Raw genomic sequence first — 17,193 nt, 5'->3', positions numbered from 1 at the left:
GCCACTCCTCGTTGCGAGGCGCAGGCCTCTCATTGTGGTGGCTTCTCCTGTTGCAGAGCACAGGCTCCAGGCGCGCGGGCCTCAGTAGTTGTGGCACACAGGCTTCAGCAGTTGTGACCCGCGGGCTCTAGAGCGCAGGCTCAGCAGTTGCGGCACACGGGCCTAGCTGCTCCGCGGCATGTGGGATCCTCCCGGAATAGGGCTCGAACCCATGCCCCCCGCATTGGCAGGCGGATTCCCAACCACTGCGCCACCAGGGAAGCCCAGATCAGATGTTTTAAAAGACCACTTTGCCTGCTGCGTGGAGACAGAATTGGAGAATGCAAGCCACATAAGCTCTCTGAGCCTTTTTCCACATTTGCACGGTGGCGACAATCCCCCTCCCGTGCAGGGCCGTGGTGAGTAAGGGTGGGGAAACGGTCCCCAGGAGTCTCCTCAGCACTCAAGGAGCGGGCTGGGATGCAGTCGGCTCCAACTCGGGCCTGAAAGGTTGGCGAGTGGCAGCCCCTCCAAGCCCCTTGTACAGACCCAGGGATTGCTTCCGAGAAGCACCCGCTGTCGCTCGCCGAGGCGGCCGCTGGGCGGCGCGGCGAGCCCAGCTCGGTCCGGACGAGAGAAGGCGCGGTCACTAGTCTGCTCGGCGCTCGGCAGCTCTGGCCTGCTGAAGGCGGGCGGGGGCGGGGCCGTTATGTAAGGGCGGGGCCTCGGCCAGGGCGCCGGACTGTCGAGCAACCTAGACGACGGCACGGGGCGGGGCTTGCGCGCGGGGGTGGGATCGGCGGGCGCGGATGGCGACGGTGCAGGGCGTCTGAGCGGGCCGGGGCCATGAGTGCCGCCCGGCCCCAGTTCAGCATCGATGACGCTTTCGAGCTGTCCCTGGAGGACGCGGGCCCTGGGCCCGAGTCCAGCGGGGTCGCCCGCTTCGGGCCGCTGCACTTCGAGCGCCGGGCCCGGTTCGAGGTGGCCGACGAGGACAAGCAGTCCCGGCTGCGCTACCAGGTGAACCGCCCGGCCCACCTCACCCCCCGCCTGGGTCTGGGCAGACCCCAGGCCGGACCCTGGAGAACCCCAACTCGGGAGAATCTGACTGGAGGCCTCAGCCGGAGCGGGAGGCCGCCCCCGGAGGTGGCCACTGAGCCAAATCACTGCCCAGACCCTCTCAGCTCGGATTTCGGTCCCCAGCCACTACTGGAGACCCCAGAGCCCAGACCTGGCAGCTCGTCCCTCACCCCCAGCTGGAGATCCCAACCTGGAGTCCCCACTGATCCTGGGTACTGACCCTCCCTCCCCTTAGCACGCAGGGACGGGGAACTCTTCTGTACCTGAACCAGACTTTGTCCATATTCAGAAGGAGTCCCCTGAGCCCCAGGCCAGATAATCCAACGGGAACCAGCACCCCCTCTTCTGTTCTAAGTCCCCACCCCATCCTTCCCTCCAGAGCTGGAGGTCTCCGCTCACATGATGAGTCCTTGCCCATGCCTTGGCTCCCACTAAACTGGAAATCCCCCTTTCCAGAAGACCTCCACCAACTCTAGAATCCTTTTCTTGGAAACCTGAACTAGATTCCTATGCCCCAAACCTGGAAACCATTGGCCTGCCCTTCCCTGGCACCGCAAATCCAGGGCCTCCACACTGGGCCCCTGAAATACCATCCTGACAACTCCACCCTGATTCCCAAGCTTGGGAGATCTCCTGGCCCTGGGAGCCCTCAACCAGCCCCTGCTGGCTCCTCCCTGCCAAAGCCCCCAGCACCCACCTCCTACCTGGGTTTCAGTTTCTGTGAATCATCAAACCGGGAGGGCGGAGGGCAGAGGGAGCAGCTGTCAAGCGGCCAGTCAAACAGCTGTGTGTCCAGGCAAACAGCGGTGTGGGCTCGCTTTCTTCCTCTCCACCAGAGGGGAGGGAGGAAGGGCTTGAGCCCAGTCACCCTTCTGAGGCCTGTGTTCTGGAATAGAACCTGGAGAACGATGAGGATGGAGCCCAGGCCTCTCCGGAGCCGGATGGGGGAGCCAGCACCAGGTCAGGGCCAGGTGGGGACCCACCCCATACTCCTAGCCCCATGCTTCTGTCTCCTGTCCCCAGGCCCCTGCTCAGTCCTCCACCTCACCTCACTCAGCTCCCTCACATCGTGTCCTACAGGAGACTCCTACACGGGGTCCCCTGTCCTGCACCCTACCCTAGTGCCAGCCTCACCCACCCACCCCACCAGGCTCTTTATCTTGCAGAAACCCCCAGCCCTTGAATTCCTCTTCACCCCGTCCCTTCTCAGTGCCCCCTATCCTGCAGGAACACCCAGTTCCAGTCTCTGCACCATCCCCCAGGACGTCATCATGACTCCTGTCCCAAAGGGTCCCCTTGCTCCCCTCCCCTTGCCCCCTCACCGGGCCCATTTGTCCTGCAGGGATTCTGGCCGAACATCCATCCGCAGCTCCCAGTGGTCCTTTAGCAACATCAGCACCAGCACTCAGCGCTCCTACAATGCCTGCTGCAGGTGAGACCCTGCCCCGCTCCTGCCACCTGGGGCCCCTGCCCCAGTACAGGCAGCCCTGACTATTTCCCCTTGGCTCTCTGGGCGGGGGATGGTGACGGGAGGGGGTGGGCCTCCTGTCGCCTCTTCCACACCCCTCCTGCTCTGCTGCCATCCAGCTGGACTCAACACCCTTTGATCCAGAAGAACCACAGGGTAGTGCTGGCCTCCTTCCTGCTCCTCCTGCTGGGGCTGGGTGAGTGCCCCCGAGGGCCCCCTGCATACCCTGCCTACCCCCATGAGGGGGGTCCACCCTCCTTTCGTTCGGGCTCTGCATCGCACCCCCCTTGGCACACTGAGCCTCCCAGCATCCTGAGGAGGCAGCTGGCTGCCGTGACCCCACCCCCATTTTACAGGTTAGGAAGCTGAGGCCTTGGGAGGGGCAGGTCCAGCCTCCTGGTCACACAGCCAAGAAATCACACATAGTTGAAAATGGAACCTGGTTCCGTGCTCCAAACTTTTCCTTTTTTTTTTTTTTTTTTCAGCCTGTTTAATCCATCAGGGAACAGAGTAACAGCTACTATTTATTCTCTGTCTACTTCGAGCCAGGTGCAGGGCAGGCTTATTTTCCTTCCGTACAGAGGTCACACAGCAAGTGAGAGGTAGGGCCACAACCCAGAACCTGTATGTAGGGGCAGTGCTCAGGGATATGCCCAGCCCAGTGGCCAGGACTGCGGAGTGCCCTGCCAGCCCAATCCACAGGGCACCTGTTACTTCCCCTCGTCTGGAGTCTGAGAGCTGACAAGGACCTCTCTCCCACCCCCAAGATACTCAAGATAGGGAAACTGAGGCCCAGAGCAGGCAGAAACCACAGCCAGCTGTTTTCTGACTCCCACGCTCCTCATTCTGTGGGGCTGAGGAGTCAGGGTCTCCAAAAGGGATCTAGGGTTGGGATCAAGGGGAGCCCCTAGGGAGGGCCCAACGGTGGCGCCTGCCCGCCCTCCTCCAGGAAGGTCAGAGTCACCCTAGCTGGAAAGCTGAGCAGCACCCTTGCTTCAGCTCTGGGTGTCTGTGTGCAGCGGGGGGAGCTGCGGCTTCCCCAGCACCTGCGAGTTGCACTGGCCACCTGCCTTATCTCATTTCATCCTCAGCACCTGACAGGGCAAGCATTATTACTATCCCAGTTCAAAAGTAAGGACACAGACTCTGCAGAAGAGCCACAGCTGGGAAGTAGATGAGCTGGGATTTAAACCCACATCAGTGACGTTGCCAGGCCTGTGGGCCACCATAGCCCATAAAGGCCTTTTGCAGGAATTAGAAAAAGATGCCTCCTCTGAGTGGGCAGAGCCCACAGCCCTAAGCCAGGGTACAGGGAGTGAGTTTCAGCCCCCACTGTACCCTTTTTGAGGTGCTCTGTGCAGGGCACAAACCACACAACAGTCCATGGTGGCCCTTCAAGCCTCTGTGCTGTACGGCCCCCCATCTCCCCCCACCATCCCATCCTCTAACTGGGGACCCAGGACTCTCTCTGCGTCTGAAAAAGTGATCCAGCTATGACCACCCCAGCTTCCCCAGTGCCCACTGTCCTTAGCCAAAGTCCACATCCCTCCCCAGGGCCTACAGATCCTGCCAAACTCCTCAAGCCTGGACTCTTGCCTCTCCTGTCTCGCCAAAAACTGGAAGTTCCTAGAAAGCTCCGAGTTCCCTCCAGTCTCTGGGCCTTTGCCAGGCTGTTCCCTCCATCTGGAATACTCCTCTCCCTTTCTGCCTGTGCCATGCCCATAGCAAAGCTTCTGGAGTCAGATCACCTCCACCTTCTAAATGCAGTCCTGGGCAAGTTGCTTCCCCTCTCTGTGTCTCAGTTTCCTCTGCTGTGAAATGGGGATGGTAATACCTATCTCAGTCAAGGTGACAATTAAATAAGGCACTGCTTGTAACACACTTAGCCCAGTGCCTGGCAGCAGCTGGTAGGTGGTCGCTAAAAGGTAACTGCTACTGCTGCTGCCGTCCCTGCTCAGCTTAGATGCTACTGCCTCCAAGAAGCCCTCCCTGATCCCCCAGGCTCCCGAGCTGTCTGATCACCAGGGTTGTAGCTTGGAGGTTCTTGTTGCTTGCTGCACTAGGGAAGGGCCATGGGGGCAGGGACAGACATTTCCCAGGGCCTGCCAGGTGCCCTGCTCTGAAAACACAGAGCCTGGTGAACTTCCCCTGGCGGTTCTCTGCCCAGGGGACCTTCAGCTTAGGTGGGGGACACCATTCCTCAGGCCTAAGCCATGCTGGGGGTTGCGGGCGGAGGTCCCCACCCTGCCACCAGCTCCTGCCCCTGCTCCTGCCCTCACCCTCGTGGCTCCACCTGTGTGCAGTGCTGATCCTGACCGGCGTGGGACTGGAGGTGGCCCCCTCGCCAGGTGAGCGCCCCCCTCCTACCTGCGCAGGCAGCGGTCACGCTCCTCTTGTGCCCGGAGGTCCCCGGCAAGCCCTTCCACCTCCCCCAGCGCTCAGCACCCTCCCGGCAGGAAACGGCCCCTTTTACCTCGGAGAGTGAGACTTGCCCAGGCAGTGACCCCGCAGTCCCGCCCGGGAGCCTCCCTGCCCTGACCCGGCCCCTCCTCCCCTCTCGTAGGTGTCTCCAGCGCCATCTTCTTCGTGCCCGGCTTCCTGTTGCTGGTCCCGGGAGGTGCGAGTGGGCGCCGGAGGGGGGCGGGGCGCCGGGCGGGGCGGGGCGGGGCGGGCCCTGGACGGGGCCCCGGCGCTGACAGACCCCGCCCTGCAGTCTACCACGTGATCTTCATCTACTGCGCGGTCAAGGGCCACCGGGGCTTCCAGTTCTTCTACCTGCCCTACTTCGAGAAGTGAGCAGGCGGCGGCGGACGGCGGGATCCATCGTCGGCGCCGAGAGGCCCCGCGCGGCCTCTTCGCGTCCCTAGGGGGCGCTCCTGTGGCCCGCGCCCCGCTTCGGTACCCTCATCTCAAGGGAAAAGCCCCTGCGGGACCCTCGAGGCCCCAGTCCCCTCAGGAGTTTGCTCCGGAAGTTTGGGGCAGTGGGCCTCGGGCCACTACCTGGGAAAGTCGCCCCTTCCCTACTCCGTGCCTTAACTTATTCTTGGGGGACTGCTGGGTTGGTGGTGTTTTGTGCTAATAAAAGGGGTGCTTAATTCCAGCCCACAATTGCTTTTTACTTCCCACTTGCCCTGACCAGCTCATCAGCCTGGCCACAGCCCCCTTCCGGAAAGGCTGAGGAAAGGACCGACCCTGGGGCTGAAGGGCTCTAGGACTGTCCATCTCCCCATGGTACACATGGCAGTCGTGATGCCCCACGACTTGCCCAAGGTCACACGGCATGTCAGGGGCAGAGCTGGGCCGGGGGCTCTTCTACCCTGCAAGCCTGGAGAAGACTCCCAGCCCTTGACAGAGTCAGTCCTGCCCCTGTCTCCACTCAGAGAGGCAGCATTGGTGCCTCCCCTGGCGGCCCTGGCCAAGGGCACTCAGATGACACAGGCCTGGGGCCTGGAGGCTGGTATCCTGGTTCCAGCCTGGCTCTGGGGCCCTGGGCTGCCACAGCCGGCTCCGAATGTGGGCCACCAGGACAAAGCAGCCCAGCCTCCTCCACCCACTGCCCTACTTCCCAGGCCCAGAGGTTGGGAGAAGTAGGGGTTAAAGGACATAGGAAGCAGGGCCTGTATAACAGAAAACCTCAGTGATCAAAGACTCTTAGAACCACAGAACATTGGAAACAGACCACTACAGCATTTTGGAAGGTCCAAGCATCTCAGGATCTCAACAACCAGGAAACAGAATCTTTGAGAACCCTGAAATCTGAGGTCATAATAGCTACCGTGTATCAGATTCTTAGAAGGTGCCGCGTCATGTGCCAGGCACTTGACACAGGTTCTTTCTGGTCATCCTCCTTAGAAACTGAGGCCCAGAGAGACTGGCTTGGCCGAGGGCAGAGTGAGGAACACAACCCAGGGCTTCTGTGACTCAGAGGGGGGTGGGGCTCAGCAAGCTGGCCTGGTCCCCAGCTGACCAACTGAGGGGCTGGCCGAATGAATGTGGGCCTCGGAGACCCTGTTCATGTACTTCGTGTTTACAGTCTGCCGCCCCCAGTGAAACGCGAGTGCCGTTAAGGTATTTGGCCTCCACTGTATCTGCAGCGGCCAGGACAGTGCCTTTAGATTTCTGTGATTTTGTTGAAAGAATGAGCACCCAGACCCCTGCCCTCGCTCCTGATCTCCTGGCCCGCCCAGACTTCCCACCCTCAGCCACCAATCAAGGCACTTTTGGGGGTACCAGTTAGATGCAGGAACTCCTGAATGAGTGATTCTCAAATTAGCTGGGGGTAAAGGACCAGTTTTCATTTCTAATGCAACATGGACCAATACTTTTGTAAGGTAAAATGAAAACTAAAAAAGTGAAATAAAAGAACAAAGATACAGAATATAAGCCCACAGTTTGTATTATCAGATTAATCAGACATAAAATTACATTTCAATAGATAAAAGCAGAACAAACATGGAAAAAAGAAAAATTATGAACACCATTCATTGAAAGTGGGCAAATTAGCAATTAACATAGAGTTGCTACTACACTCATAACTTTCTGTCACTTCACAATCTTAGCCAAACAGCAAGTGATCCCAGAAGTGGTGATTCTCCATATTATAAGACTATCTCAGGGGTCAGCAAGCTATACCCCACAGGCCCAATATAGCCACCAAGCTAAGAATGGTTTTCACATTTTAGTAATGGTTGGGATAAAAGTCAAAGGATAACAAGCTTTTGTGACACAAAAAAGTTTATAGAATTCAAATTTTGATGTCAGTAAGTCAAGTTTAATTAATTATTATTTATCGAATTTCCAACACAGCCACACTCTGTATTGCCTTTGGCTGCTCAGCCATACAAACTACTACAGCAGAGCAACAGAAACCATATGGTCCCCAAAGCCTAAAATCTTTACTATCTGGTCCTTCAGAGAAAAAGTTTGCCAACCCTTGGTCCATATGAACATGTGGACAGAACACTGAATCGCAACGTTTAAAGTTTTAATGTGACCAATGTGCTTGATTTTTGCTGGTGAATTTATGTAATCCAAGTTGGATTGACAGCGACGCCATCCTCAGGAAATGATGAATACCCAAATTCTAAATATGATTTATTTTTAGTTGGAAAAGGCATTAATAGTTGCGCACAGATTAAGAACATTAGATTTCCTTAGTGAATTGTGACTCAATTTATCCCTGATGCTCTTTGCCCCATAGCCCATTTTGTCTGATATGCCTGTAGTTATACTAGCTTTCTTTTGGTTAATTCTCTCCTAGTTAGTCTTTTTTTTTCCAAGCCATCACTTTCAGCCCTTCAGTTGTCATTATGCTTTGAATGTGTCCTTCTTTTTTTTTTTTAATTTATATTTTATTTTTAGCTGCGTTTTGCTGCACGCAGGCTTCCTCTAGTTGCGGCGAGCGGGGGCTACTCTTCGTTGCGGTGCGTGGGCTTCTCATTGCGGTGGCTTCTCTTGTTGCGGAGCATAGGCTCTAGGTACGCGGGCTTCAGCAGTTGTGGCTCGCGGGCTCAGTAGTTGTGGCCCGTGGGCTCTAGAGCGCAGGCTCAGTAGTTGTGGCACACAGGCTTAGTTGCTCCGTGGCATGTGAGATCTTCCTGGACCAGGGCTCGAACCTGTGTCCCCTGCATTGGCAGGCGGATTCTTAACCACTACGCCACCAGGGAAGTCCTGAATGTCTCTCTTATATGTGCACTTAGCTGTGGGGAAGAGCCTGGTATCTGCCTTTTTTTAAATATATATAGATTATTTATTTATTTATTTATTTATTGGCTGCGTTGGGTCTTCGTTGCTGTGCGCGGGCTTTTCTCTAGTTGCAGTGAGCGGGGGCTACTCTTCATTGCAGTGCGCAGGCTTCTCATTGCGGTGGCTTCTCTTGTTGTGAAGCACAGGCTCTACGCAGGCAGGCTTCAGTAGCTGTGGCACGTGGGCTCAGTAGTTGTGGCTCACGGGCTCTAGAGTGCAGGCTCAGTAGTTGTGGCGCACGGGCTTAGTTGCTCCGCGGCATGTGAGATCTTCCCGGACCAGGGCTCAAACCCGTGTCCCCTGCGTTGGCAGGCGGATTCTTAACCACTGCGCCACCAGGGAAGTCCTGGTATCTGCCTTTTGAAATCTGCTCTCTGCCCTTGTAGTAAAAGAACCTCTAGTTTCTAGCTGGGCACAAGGTCACCCAAAATAAAGACTGCATTTCCCAGCATCCTTTGCAACTATGCGTACCAGGTGGGGAGCCCTGCCTAATGGGGTATAAGTGGTTCATGCTCTTGCCCCCTTTCTTCTTTGTTCCTGCCTCCAGCCTGCCAGCTGGGAAACAAACATGGCTACACCCTCAGAATGGCAGAGCAGCCAGCAGAAGGAGCCTGAGTCCCTGAAGACCATACAGCTGGATTTCACCTAAGACTCTTCCTGTAGGGGAAATAAACGTCCATCCAGTTTAAAGCATTGTTATTTGGGGTCTCCATCACTTACAGGGAGCCCAATCTAATACTGATATTTTCTTCTGGGACTGAAACTCTGACTTTTAACCAAAAAACTTAATCTGCCTATATTTATTGTAATTTTTAAAATAAATTTATTTATTTATTTTTGGCTGCGTTGGGTCTTCACTGCTGCGCTCGAGCTTTTCTCTAGTTGCGGTGAGCGGGGGCTACTCTTCGTTGTGGTGCACGGGCTTCTCATTGCAGTGGCTTCTCTTGTTGCGGAGCATGGGCTCTAGGCATGCGGGCTTCAGTGGTTGCAGCACACAGGTTCAGTAGTTATGGTTCGCGGGCTCTAGAGCACAGGCTCAGTAGTTGTGGCTCACGGGCTTAGTTGCTCCGTGGTATGTGGGAGCTTCCCAGACCGGGCCTCAAACCTGTGTGCTCTGCATTGGCAGGCGGATTCTTAACCACTGAGCCACCAGAGAAGCACTGTTTTGTTTTGTTTTAAGGATTATTTCTACCTTGTGTTTTAATGTTTTCTGTAGACTTTGTTTTTCTTTGCTTTTTTTTCCTCTTTCCCAGCCTTCTGCTAGCTTAATCAGGAATTCTTCACTTTCTCCCTTTTCCTCCTCTGTTGATTTGACTATCGAGAATGGAACATTCTATCTCTATTTCTGTTATATTAATGGTTACCCTTACATGATTAACAAAATCTAAAGTTAATCAATGAATCTGTCCTCCTCTAGGAAAAACAAGCATGTCTAGAGTATCCCTTCCCATCTTCCATTTTATTTTTGTCTATTATTTTTTTTAGTCCCTCCTGGTTTTTAAAATCCCCCAAATTATTTTTTTATAGTTAATGCTTCTTTAGATCTACCAATATGTTTACTGATTTCTCTCCTATTATTTAGTACATACTCTGCCTTCAATTTCCTTCCCACTGAAGCCATCCCTTCAACAAGAGTTTGTGGGTGGGAAACACTTTCAGCCTTTGTTTACTGAAAAAAGTTTATATTTCATCTTCATTCTTGAATAAGATGAGCTAAGTACAGGCTTCTCAGTTGGCATTTCTTTTCCTCTGCACGTTGAACAATTTATTCCATTTTCCTCTTGTATCTGTTGTTGTCAATGAAAAAAGTCTTTGGAGAGTCTAATTGCTAATCCTTGGTAAGTAATCTGACTTCTCTCTCGAGCTGTTTACAAGATTTTCCTTTTGTATTCTGCAGTTTCACTGGCATGCATCTAGATATACATTTACTTTTTTAAAAAAAATTTATTTATTTATTTATTTATTTTTGGCTGCGTCGGTCTTTGTTGCTGCGCTCGGGCTTTCTCTAGCTGTGGTGAGCGGGGGCTGCTCTTCGTTGCGGTGCGCGGGCTTCTCATTGCAGTGACTTCTCTTGTTGCGAAGCATGGGCTCTAGGCACGCAGGCTTCAGTAGTTGTGGCGCACGGGCTTAGCTGCTCTGTGGCGTGTGGGATCTTCCTGGACCAGGGATTGAACCTATGTCCCCCGCATCGGCAGGCGGATTCTTAACCACTGCACCACCAGGGAAGTCCCTGTACATTTACTTTTATATATCCTTCTCTGGCTCCAACGTGCTCCTTCAATCTGGACTCTTGCCTTTGTGGAATTCTTTTTATTTATTTATTTATTTTGGGCTGTGTTGGGTCTTTGTTGCTGCACGCGGGCTTTCTCTAGTTGCGGACAGTGGGGGCTATTCTTTGTTGTGGTTCGCGGGCTTCTCATCATGGTGGCTTCTCTTGTTGCGGGCACGGGCTCTAGGCGTGGGGGCTTCAGTAGTTGCGGCACGCAGGCTCAGTAGTTGCGGCATGCAGGCTCTAGAGCGCAGGCTCAGTAGTTGTGGTGCACGGGCTTAGTTGCTCCACAGCATGTGGGATCTTCCCGGACCAGGGATCGAACCCGTGTCCCCTACATTGGCAGGCAGATTCTTAACCACTGTGCCACCAGGGAAGTCCCTCTTTGTGGAAGTCTTTATGGAAGTTTTTCAATCATCATCTCTTTAAATATTGCCTCATGCCTGTTCTCTACATTTTATTCTTCTGAGACTCCTAATGACTTTTAACTACTCTTTAATATTTTCTGTCTTTCATTCCTCAGTGCTACCTTATGGGTGATTTCTCATATATAGCTTCCAGTTCATTAATCTTTTGTTAAATTGTGTCCAATATGCTGTTTACTTTACCCCTTGATTTTTTTTCATTCCAATGGCTATATCCTCTAGTTTTAGAAGTTCTTTTGGGTTATTTTTTTAAATCTTTCTGTTCTGTTTTCATACCATCCTGTTACTGATAACGGTCTCCTTTCTTTCACCTCAGTTTTTTCTCTTTGTTTGTTTGTTTTTGCGTTTCCCTAATGGCCTCTTTTACATTATTTTATGATTTACACTTTGGGTGCCGACTCTTCTGTTTACTGCGTCTGCCTGGTCTCCCTCATGGTGATTTGTTTCCTTATGTGATTTGTAATTTTTTGTCATGAGTTCACCTTCAGAAGTGACGGGGTTGTTTGGGTTTTTTTTAAGTCCTATGTGCCCTGGGTTGAAAGAGTGCCTTTCTCCACAGTTTTTTCCTATTTCTTCTGCTTTGCACACCACAGAGATAGACTGCACTCCTGCTTGACGTGCAGACCTGAGTTGCAGGTTCACTGGGGTAACTTTTTCCACTCAAGGTCCTGAACATCTGTACCTCATCACTTTCTCAGGCTGGTGGGTGGAGGCATATTTTGGTCACCTTTTCAAGAACAGGGTAGCCCGTTGAGACGCTGGATTGTACTGACGTCATGTCCTGCTCCCCAGCCTCTTACAGGTCTTTTGTCCCTCCTGGGTGTCAGAGCCCAGGCTCCTGAACCTCTCCACCTCTGAAGCCCCCATGGCATCTGCTCCTTCCCACCACCCAGCTTTGGGTTCTCTCTTTGTCTTTGGTACCCGGGGTCATCCCTCTCTTTCACGTTCAGCTTTAAATAAAAACAAAACCCAAAACATTTCCACATATAAAGAGTGGGAGGTGTGTCCAGCCACCTTCTCAATTCACCATGTTACCAGAACCAACCCCTACACTGCCCCGTCTTTGAATGCTGCCAGTGCCGGGGAGCTCCCTACCTCCCAAGGGGCTGGAGAGATTCAAATCTTGCTCACACCGGGGAATGATGGGCGGTTGAGGGCAGGTTTCCTCCAGGCAGCTCGGGTGGAAGGGAGGTGAGGATGAGGGTGGGCAGGTGACATCACAAGCCAACTCTCCAGCCAGAGGTTATCAGGAGCAGAAGCCTGGGGCTGCTGGGTTTCTTTCATCCTGGGGCCTTGTAGGGCGGGTGTGCAGCGTGAACCTTGCTGGCGTCTGGGGCCAGAGGGGCAGCAGTCTCCCTCCTGGAGCCTCAGTGGGTAGAAAGCATCATCACAAACTCTGCGGGGGAGAAGGGGCGGGGCTTGGGCCAGTCCAGGTCAGCCACGCCAGGAGGCACTGAGCTCAGCCTGGGAGCTGGAGGGATGGGCATTTGTCTCGGTAGGAGACTCACCATCGAAGTCTACGGTGCCGTCCCCATTGAGGTCCACTTCTCGGAGCATCTCGTCCAGCTCAGGACCCACCAGTGGCTCCCCCAGCAGAGCCGGTGCTGCCTGTCGCAGCTCTGCCACCGTGATTCGCCCATCCCTGTCCCTGTCAAACTGGTATTCCAGCAGGGCTCAGCCCTTCCTACCCAAAGCTGCCTCTGCCTGTACCTGTCTCCACCTTGCCACATCCTGTGCCTGGACGCCCACACCTTCGTCCGTCCACACGCTCCTCCTCCTCCCAGGCTGAGGCCGTGAGCTCCCTGCCCCAGGAGGTCTCCCTGGGTGGACCCCCAGCTGGGAGTGAGCCAAACCCTCTCCGACCCCTCCCCAGCCCTAGTCCCACCAGCTGCAGGGCTTGGGGCCTCCAGAGGCTGAGGCTCCCAGTCTCCCCTGGCCTCCTGTGGGGAGAGGCCAGTAAGGATGCCGCCCAGCCGCCCCCCCCACCGCCCATCTGGACGCTCCACACCTCGCGGAAGGCGATGCGCAGCTCCCGCATCCCCAGCATGTGCGCCGTCTCCTCCCTCAGCTTCGGGCCCATCATCTCCACAAACTCCTCGAAGTCCACGCGGCCACCCACTGCGGACCCAGGCAGAGGGTCACAGTGGTGAGGGCTGGGGTCCGAGGAGGGGCGTCACAAGGGCCAGCCCCTCCCCGGCTCTGCATCCAGGAAGGACACCGGTGTCCACGTCCCTGGGCGGGGGGGTGGGGGGGAGTAGGGGGCTACAGCCTGGGTCTCCGATGGGGACAAAGTGCTCAGGTGCTCTCAGTGAAGCACCGGGTGTGGGGGAAAGAGACCAGGCTGTGCAACCAGACAGGCCCAGGTTCAAAGCCTCCTGGCTCTGCCACTGATGGTGTGGCCTTGGGGGACTTACTGAGCCTCCCTCCTCATGCGGGGACAGGGTGCTGATGGGGCTGGGGTTCATGACTGTAAAGTGCCAGAACCCCATAGGTGGCAGCAAAGACCCCTGAGAAGCATCCCCAGGTTGTCCCTGGATTCTCAGATGCCGTCAATCATAAAAAGCACCAATGGTCAACTGACAGCTTTGGGGAAAAGAAAGAAGCATGACACGAAAATATTCACATCAATTGTAAATCACATCCCATTTTGGAAACTGTAAAGAAAAAGCAAATGCAGGAGTCCTGGGATGAAAGGAATCTGATATTTGACAAATCGGCTAATGATAATCACACAAGGGCAGCCCATCAGATATTTAATCGCAAGGAATGGCCAGGGTTCTGTCACGCTCGGCCTCACAGAACCTCAGGAGGCTCTCTTCAGGAGCCTCGGGAGGGTCAGAGAGAGAGAGACAGAGACAGCCCTGGTGGCTGGTACCAGCACGGACTACTTTACCTCAGTCAGAGACGGGGGTCCTCGACCTGAGCCCCAAGGGGCTCTCTTGGGTCACCCGGTGCCTTCCTTGTCACCCTTGACCCCTGTGCCCCGGCGCCAGTGTCAAACTGTCCTGGAAACTGTCACCCCCTCACGCCACCGTCACCGGGGCCTCACCCCACAGCCACCTCCCACCACCTCTCGTTCCCCTGAACCACGAGGCCGGGAGAGGACCCGGGCTGCAAAGCCAGATGGCTCCGCCGTCCCGCCCCGCCCCGCCCCGCCCCGCCCCCAGGCAGGTGTGGTCAAGCACTGACTTCGCATCTTGACATGCTGGGAGACCTCGATGAGCTCCATCTCCGTGGGCATGTAGCCCAGTGTCCGCATGCACTCGCCCAGGTCCCGGTAGCCGATGTAGCCATCGCTGTCCGTGTCAAACTCCTCGAAGGCAGCCTGAAGCTCTGCAGGGGAGGGAGGTCAGGCGCAGGCAGCCAGGCTCTGGGACACCTCCCACCCGCCGCTGCCAGGAAGGGCCACTCACCATCCAGCTCCTCGGGGCCCAGCTCGCGGTCCTGCAGGGGCATAGTCCGGCATGTCCCTGGGGCCGGCCAGGGCTCTGGCCGTCCTTCCTCCTCCAGCCCCAGCCCACGCTGGCCTGGGCAGGGCCCATCCCACAAGGGCAGGAGAAGGCAGCTGAAGTCCCGCGGGCCCCAGGAGAAGAGATGACCCCCTTCCTGCTCCTGGGGCCCCACGCTGCCACAGATCTCTGGGTTTGGGGTCTATCTCCGCCCACTGCCCAGGCCACCCCCAAACTGTAGAAACTCTACCCCCTCAGCCCAGGCTCCTGAGTCTGGAGCAGAAACTGGAGGAGGCCTGAGTATAAGGGGCAGGGTGGGCTGAGCCTGAGCCCATGAGCCCCAACCTCACCCCCAGGCCCCCCAGCCCTGCCCCAGCCCCACCTGACCTTCCCAAAGATGCGGTTGAGCAGGGGCCCGTATGTCCTCTGAGCAGGATCGTGCTGGGGGGCAGGACGATGCCGGTGGGACTGGCGACGAGAGGCTGGCCCCTCCTGCCCGTCTCCAGTCCCGGAGGGGTTCTTGCTGCTCCCCAGGGCCTTGGGGCCCTGCGTGAGGGTCTGCTCCCCAGAGCTGCCAGTGCCCTTCCGGGACCCTCGGAGTCCCTTCGCCCTCTTGCTGCTCCTCCTCCTGGTCAAGGGGAGCCCCTCAGCACCGCTACTGGAAGCCATGACCCCCACAGGGGGCTTCCGGGGTCCGGGGGGCGGGTCTGGGCCATGCTGCCCCCTCACTGGCTCTGTGGTCATGCGGAGAGGGGTGACAGGGCTCAGAGGTGCAGCACCAGCGTGCACTCCTCCTGCCTCTCCGGACCCATAAAGCTGCTTATGCACCCCCAGCCTGAGAGCTGTTGGCCAGGGATCGGGCCCTGAGGGGGATTAGGGTAAGTGAGGCAGGCAGCCCAGGCCCTAATCCCAGCCCTCTGCCTGGGGGTGGCCAAGGCAGAGCCAGATGGGTCAGGGGAATCATCCTCAGCAGCACAGCGTGCCAGGACATGTTGGCTGCAGTGAGCTTTGAGCGCCAGCTCTGCCGCTTATGAGCTGGGAGATCCAGCAAATTCACTTCTCTAAGCCTCAGTTGCCTCATCTATAAAACGGAGGCAATATTGCTGAAGCGTCAAAGTCAGCCCAGTTGTATGAGATAGGCAGGATTTAGCTAAGAGAGGACACGGAGAGGCATCTCAAGCAGGAGGAAGAGTGTGGGCAAAGGCTGGGAGGTGGGAAAGGAGAGGATGAGTTGCCCACCGCGGCCCCCACATGGGCGACATCCTGGCCGGAGCAGAGGGTATGTGAAATTCAGGAAGAGAGGCCAGACCATAGAGGCCTTGAATCACAGATGATTGAGGGTCACGGGGGTGACCTCGGAGGAGGTGGACCCTGGGGGAACCCAGAGCCTGCCCTGAGCTGGAGGAGCCTAGGGCAAGGGGTTTCAGCCATCTGGCCCTGTCAGGAATAGGGGGGCCTGGCTGGTCACTTGGCCTTACTGGGCTGGGGTTAGGGTTTCCCGGCGAGCAGCCCCATGAATGATTGATGTCCTCCCAGCTTGGGTTTCACACCGGCCGCCTTAGTGCCGCCGGGCGCCACGCATCAGGCCCCGGCGTGGGGCCGTGCGGACGGCCGGACCTCTGGGGAGGCAGGCACGCCCTGCTCCTTCCAGCCAGCAGCCTGCACCTTACAGGTAAGCCAGGCCTCACCAGCCGGGCCCAAGGGGAGCCCAGGGCTCTGATCCAGTAGGGGCTGGAGCTTGCAGAGTGGGGTCTGCCTGAGCAAGGGCCCTGGAGGTGGGGAGACAAGCAGGCTAAAAGATCAAGTGGCTGGAGCCATGGGCCACGTGGCAGGATCCAGTCTTTCCTGGACATCTAGTTTCTCCACCCTCAGAGGGAACCACCCTCCCCCATCTAGGGAAGGTGGGGTGAGGGCAGCGAGCCTCTTGGGACCCAGCCACCCGCATCCTCATCACATGGCTGAGTCCCCTGCCCCCTTTTCTATTTAGTAGCCCCAGGGGACAAGTGGGGGCCACTCTGTGCCCCAGACTCCCTGTCCACCCTTGGATTCCCATGGGCCCAGGGGACCTGAGCCCTTCCTTCTTGGAATCTTTTTTCTTTTTTTGGCCGCACCACACGGCATGCGGGATCTTAGTTCCCCGACCAGGGATCGAACCCGTTGCCCCCTGCAGTGGAAGCGTGGATTCTTAACCACTGGACCACCAGGGAAGTCAGAATCTTAAACATTTGAACCCGGGATACCGACTAAAAGGAGGCTGTGATGCTCTGACCAAGTGGGTTTTTTTGTTTTGGTTTGGTTTGGTTTTTGGGCCACGCCACACAGCTTGAGGGATCTTAATTTCCCAACCAGGGATGAAAACGGGGCCCATGGCAGTGGAAGTGCGGAGTCCTAACCACTGGACTGCCAGAGAATTCCCAAGTGGTTTTTAGACTGTGTTCCCTGGGGCCCTAAGAGTGCTCTCCCTCCGTTATCCTGAGCACACAGTTTTAGTCCACATAGGGGTTCTGCTAGAATATTTTAGTTGAAATATATCTGAAAGCCTCTGGTTTGCTTGGGCGCAGCGAGAACTCCGTGTAGCAGAACGGTTAGAGCCCTGGTGCCCACATTCCTGCCTCTGACCTTGGGCAAGTCACTGATCCTCTGAACCTTCCTCTCCTTACATGTAGAATGGATTGTATGAGGACTAGGTGAGGTCATCTGTTTCAAGTCCCTGGCAAAGGTTAACTACCCCAAAGGTGATGATGATGATGGCCCAGAGAGGGACAGCGACTTGCATGG

At 56.0% G+C, this 17,193-nt stretch overlaps 2 protein-coding genes across 23 annotated transcripts; one reads left to right on the top strand and one right to left on the bottom strand.

Annotated features, from left to right (window-relative positions):
- The first annotated feature begins 726 nt into the window (after positions 1-726).
- On the top strand, positions 727-9,107 carry TMEM134 (transmembrane protein 134). Of its 22 annotated transcripts, none has more exons than XR_014250076.1 (7): positions 728-999; positions 1,183-1,271; positions 1,955-2,019; positions 2,402-2,491; positions 4,763-4,875; positions 5,091-5,144; positions 5,241-5,291. XR_014250076.1 is itself a non-coding variant. In XM_082409832.1 (7 exons), exons 1-7 carry the CDS (start codon positions 826-828, stop codon positions 8,885-8,887), a joined length of 681 nt encoding a protein of 226 aa, XP_082265958.1. In that variant the 5' UTR covers positions 730-825; the 3' UTR covers positions 8,888-9,107. The 22 variants fall into 22 exon arrangements, 20 of the variants coding, with proteins under 20 accessions (XP_082265951.1, XP_082265958.1, XP_082265960.1 ...); XM_082409832.1 differs by lacking the exons at positions 1,183-1,271; positions 5,241-5,291 and adding exons at positions 3,013-3,129; positions 8,820-9,107 and having other exon boundaries at positions 730-999; XM_082409834.1 differs by having other exon boundaries at positions 731-999; positions 4,831-4,875; positions 5,241-5,627.
- Positions 9,095-17,187, bottom strand: CABP4 (calcium binding protein 4). Its single transcript, XM_082409815.1, has 6 exons — positions 14,803-17,187; positions 14,380-14,410; positions 14,156-14,299; positions 12,975-13,084; positions 12,475-12,622; positions 9,095-12,362 (listed from the first exon to the last, which is right to left on the bottom strand). The coding sequence occupies exons 1-6, from the start codon at positions 15,157-15,159 to the stop codon at positions 12,334-12,336; spliced, it is 819 nt and encodes a 272-aa protein (XP_082265941.1). The 5' UTR covers positions 15,160-17,187; the 3' UTR covers positions 9,095-12,333.
- Positions 17,188-17,193: the final 6 nt, after the last annotated feature.

This window comes from Balaenoptera physalus, assembly GCF_965194825.1.
Source record: "Balaenoptera physalus genome assembly, chromosome: 10".
NCBI lineage: Eukaryota > Metazoa > Chordata > Mammalia > Artiodactyla > Balaenopteridae > Balaenoptera > Balaenoptera physalus.
Note: the sequence above shows the minus strand (reverse complement) of the source record. Positions and strands in the feature narration are given on the sequence as shown.

Excerpts from the sequence above, each read along its gene's own strand:
- TMEM134 (XM_082409828.1), top strand. The coding sequence starts at position 826 with ATGAGTGCCGCCCGGCCCCAGTTCAGCATCGATGACGCTTTCGAGCTG. Across the intron at positions 2,020-2,401 it reads GATGGGGGAGCCAGCACCAG|GGATTCTGGCCGAACATCCA; the intron begins GTCAGGGCCAGG and ends TTTGTCCTGCAG. Across the intron at positions 2,492-2,646 it reads TCCTACAATGCCTGCTGCAG|CTGGACTCAACACCCTTTGA; the intron begins GTGAGACCCTGC and ends GCTGCCATCCAG.
- CABP4 (XM_082409815.1), bottom strand. The coding sequence starts at position 15,159 with ATGACCACAGAGCCAGTGAGGGGGCAGCATGGCCCAGACCCGCCCCCC. Across the intron at positions 14,411-14,802 it reads TCAACCGCATCTTTGGGAAG|GACCGCGAGCTGGGCCCCGA; the intron begins GTCAGGTGGGGC and ends ATGCCCCTGCAG. Across the intron at positions 14,300-14,379 it reads GGGCCCCGAGGAGCTGGATG|AGCTTCAGGCTGCCTTCGAG; the intron begins GTGAGTGGCCCT and ends CCTCCCCTGCAG.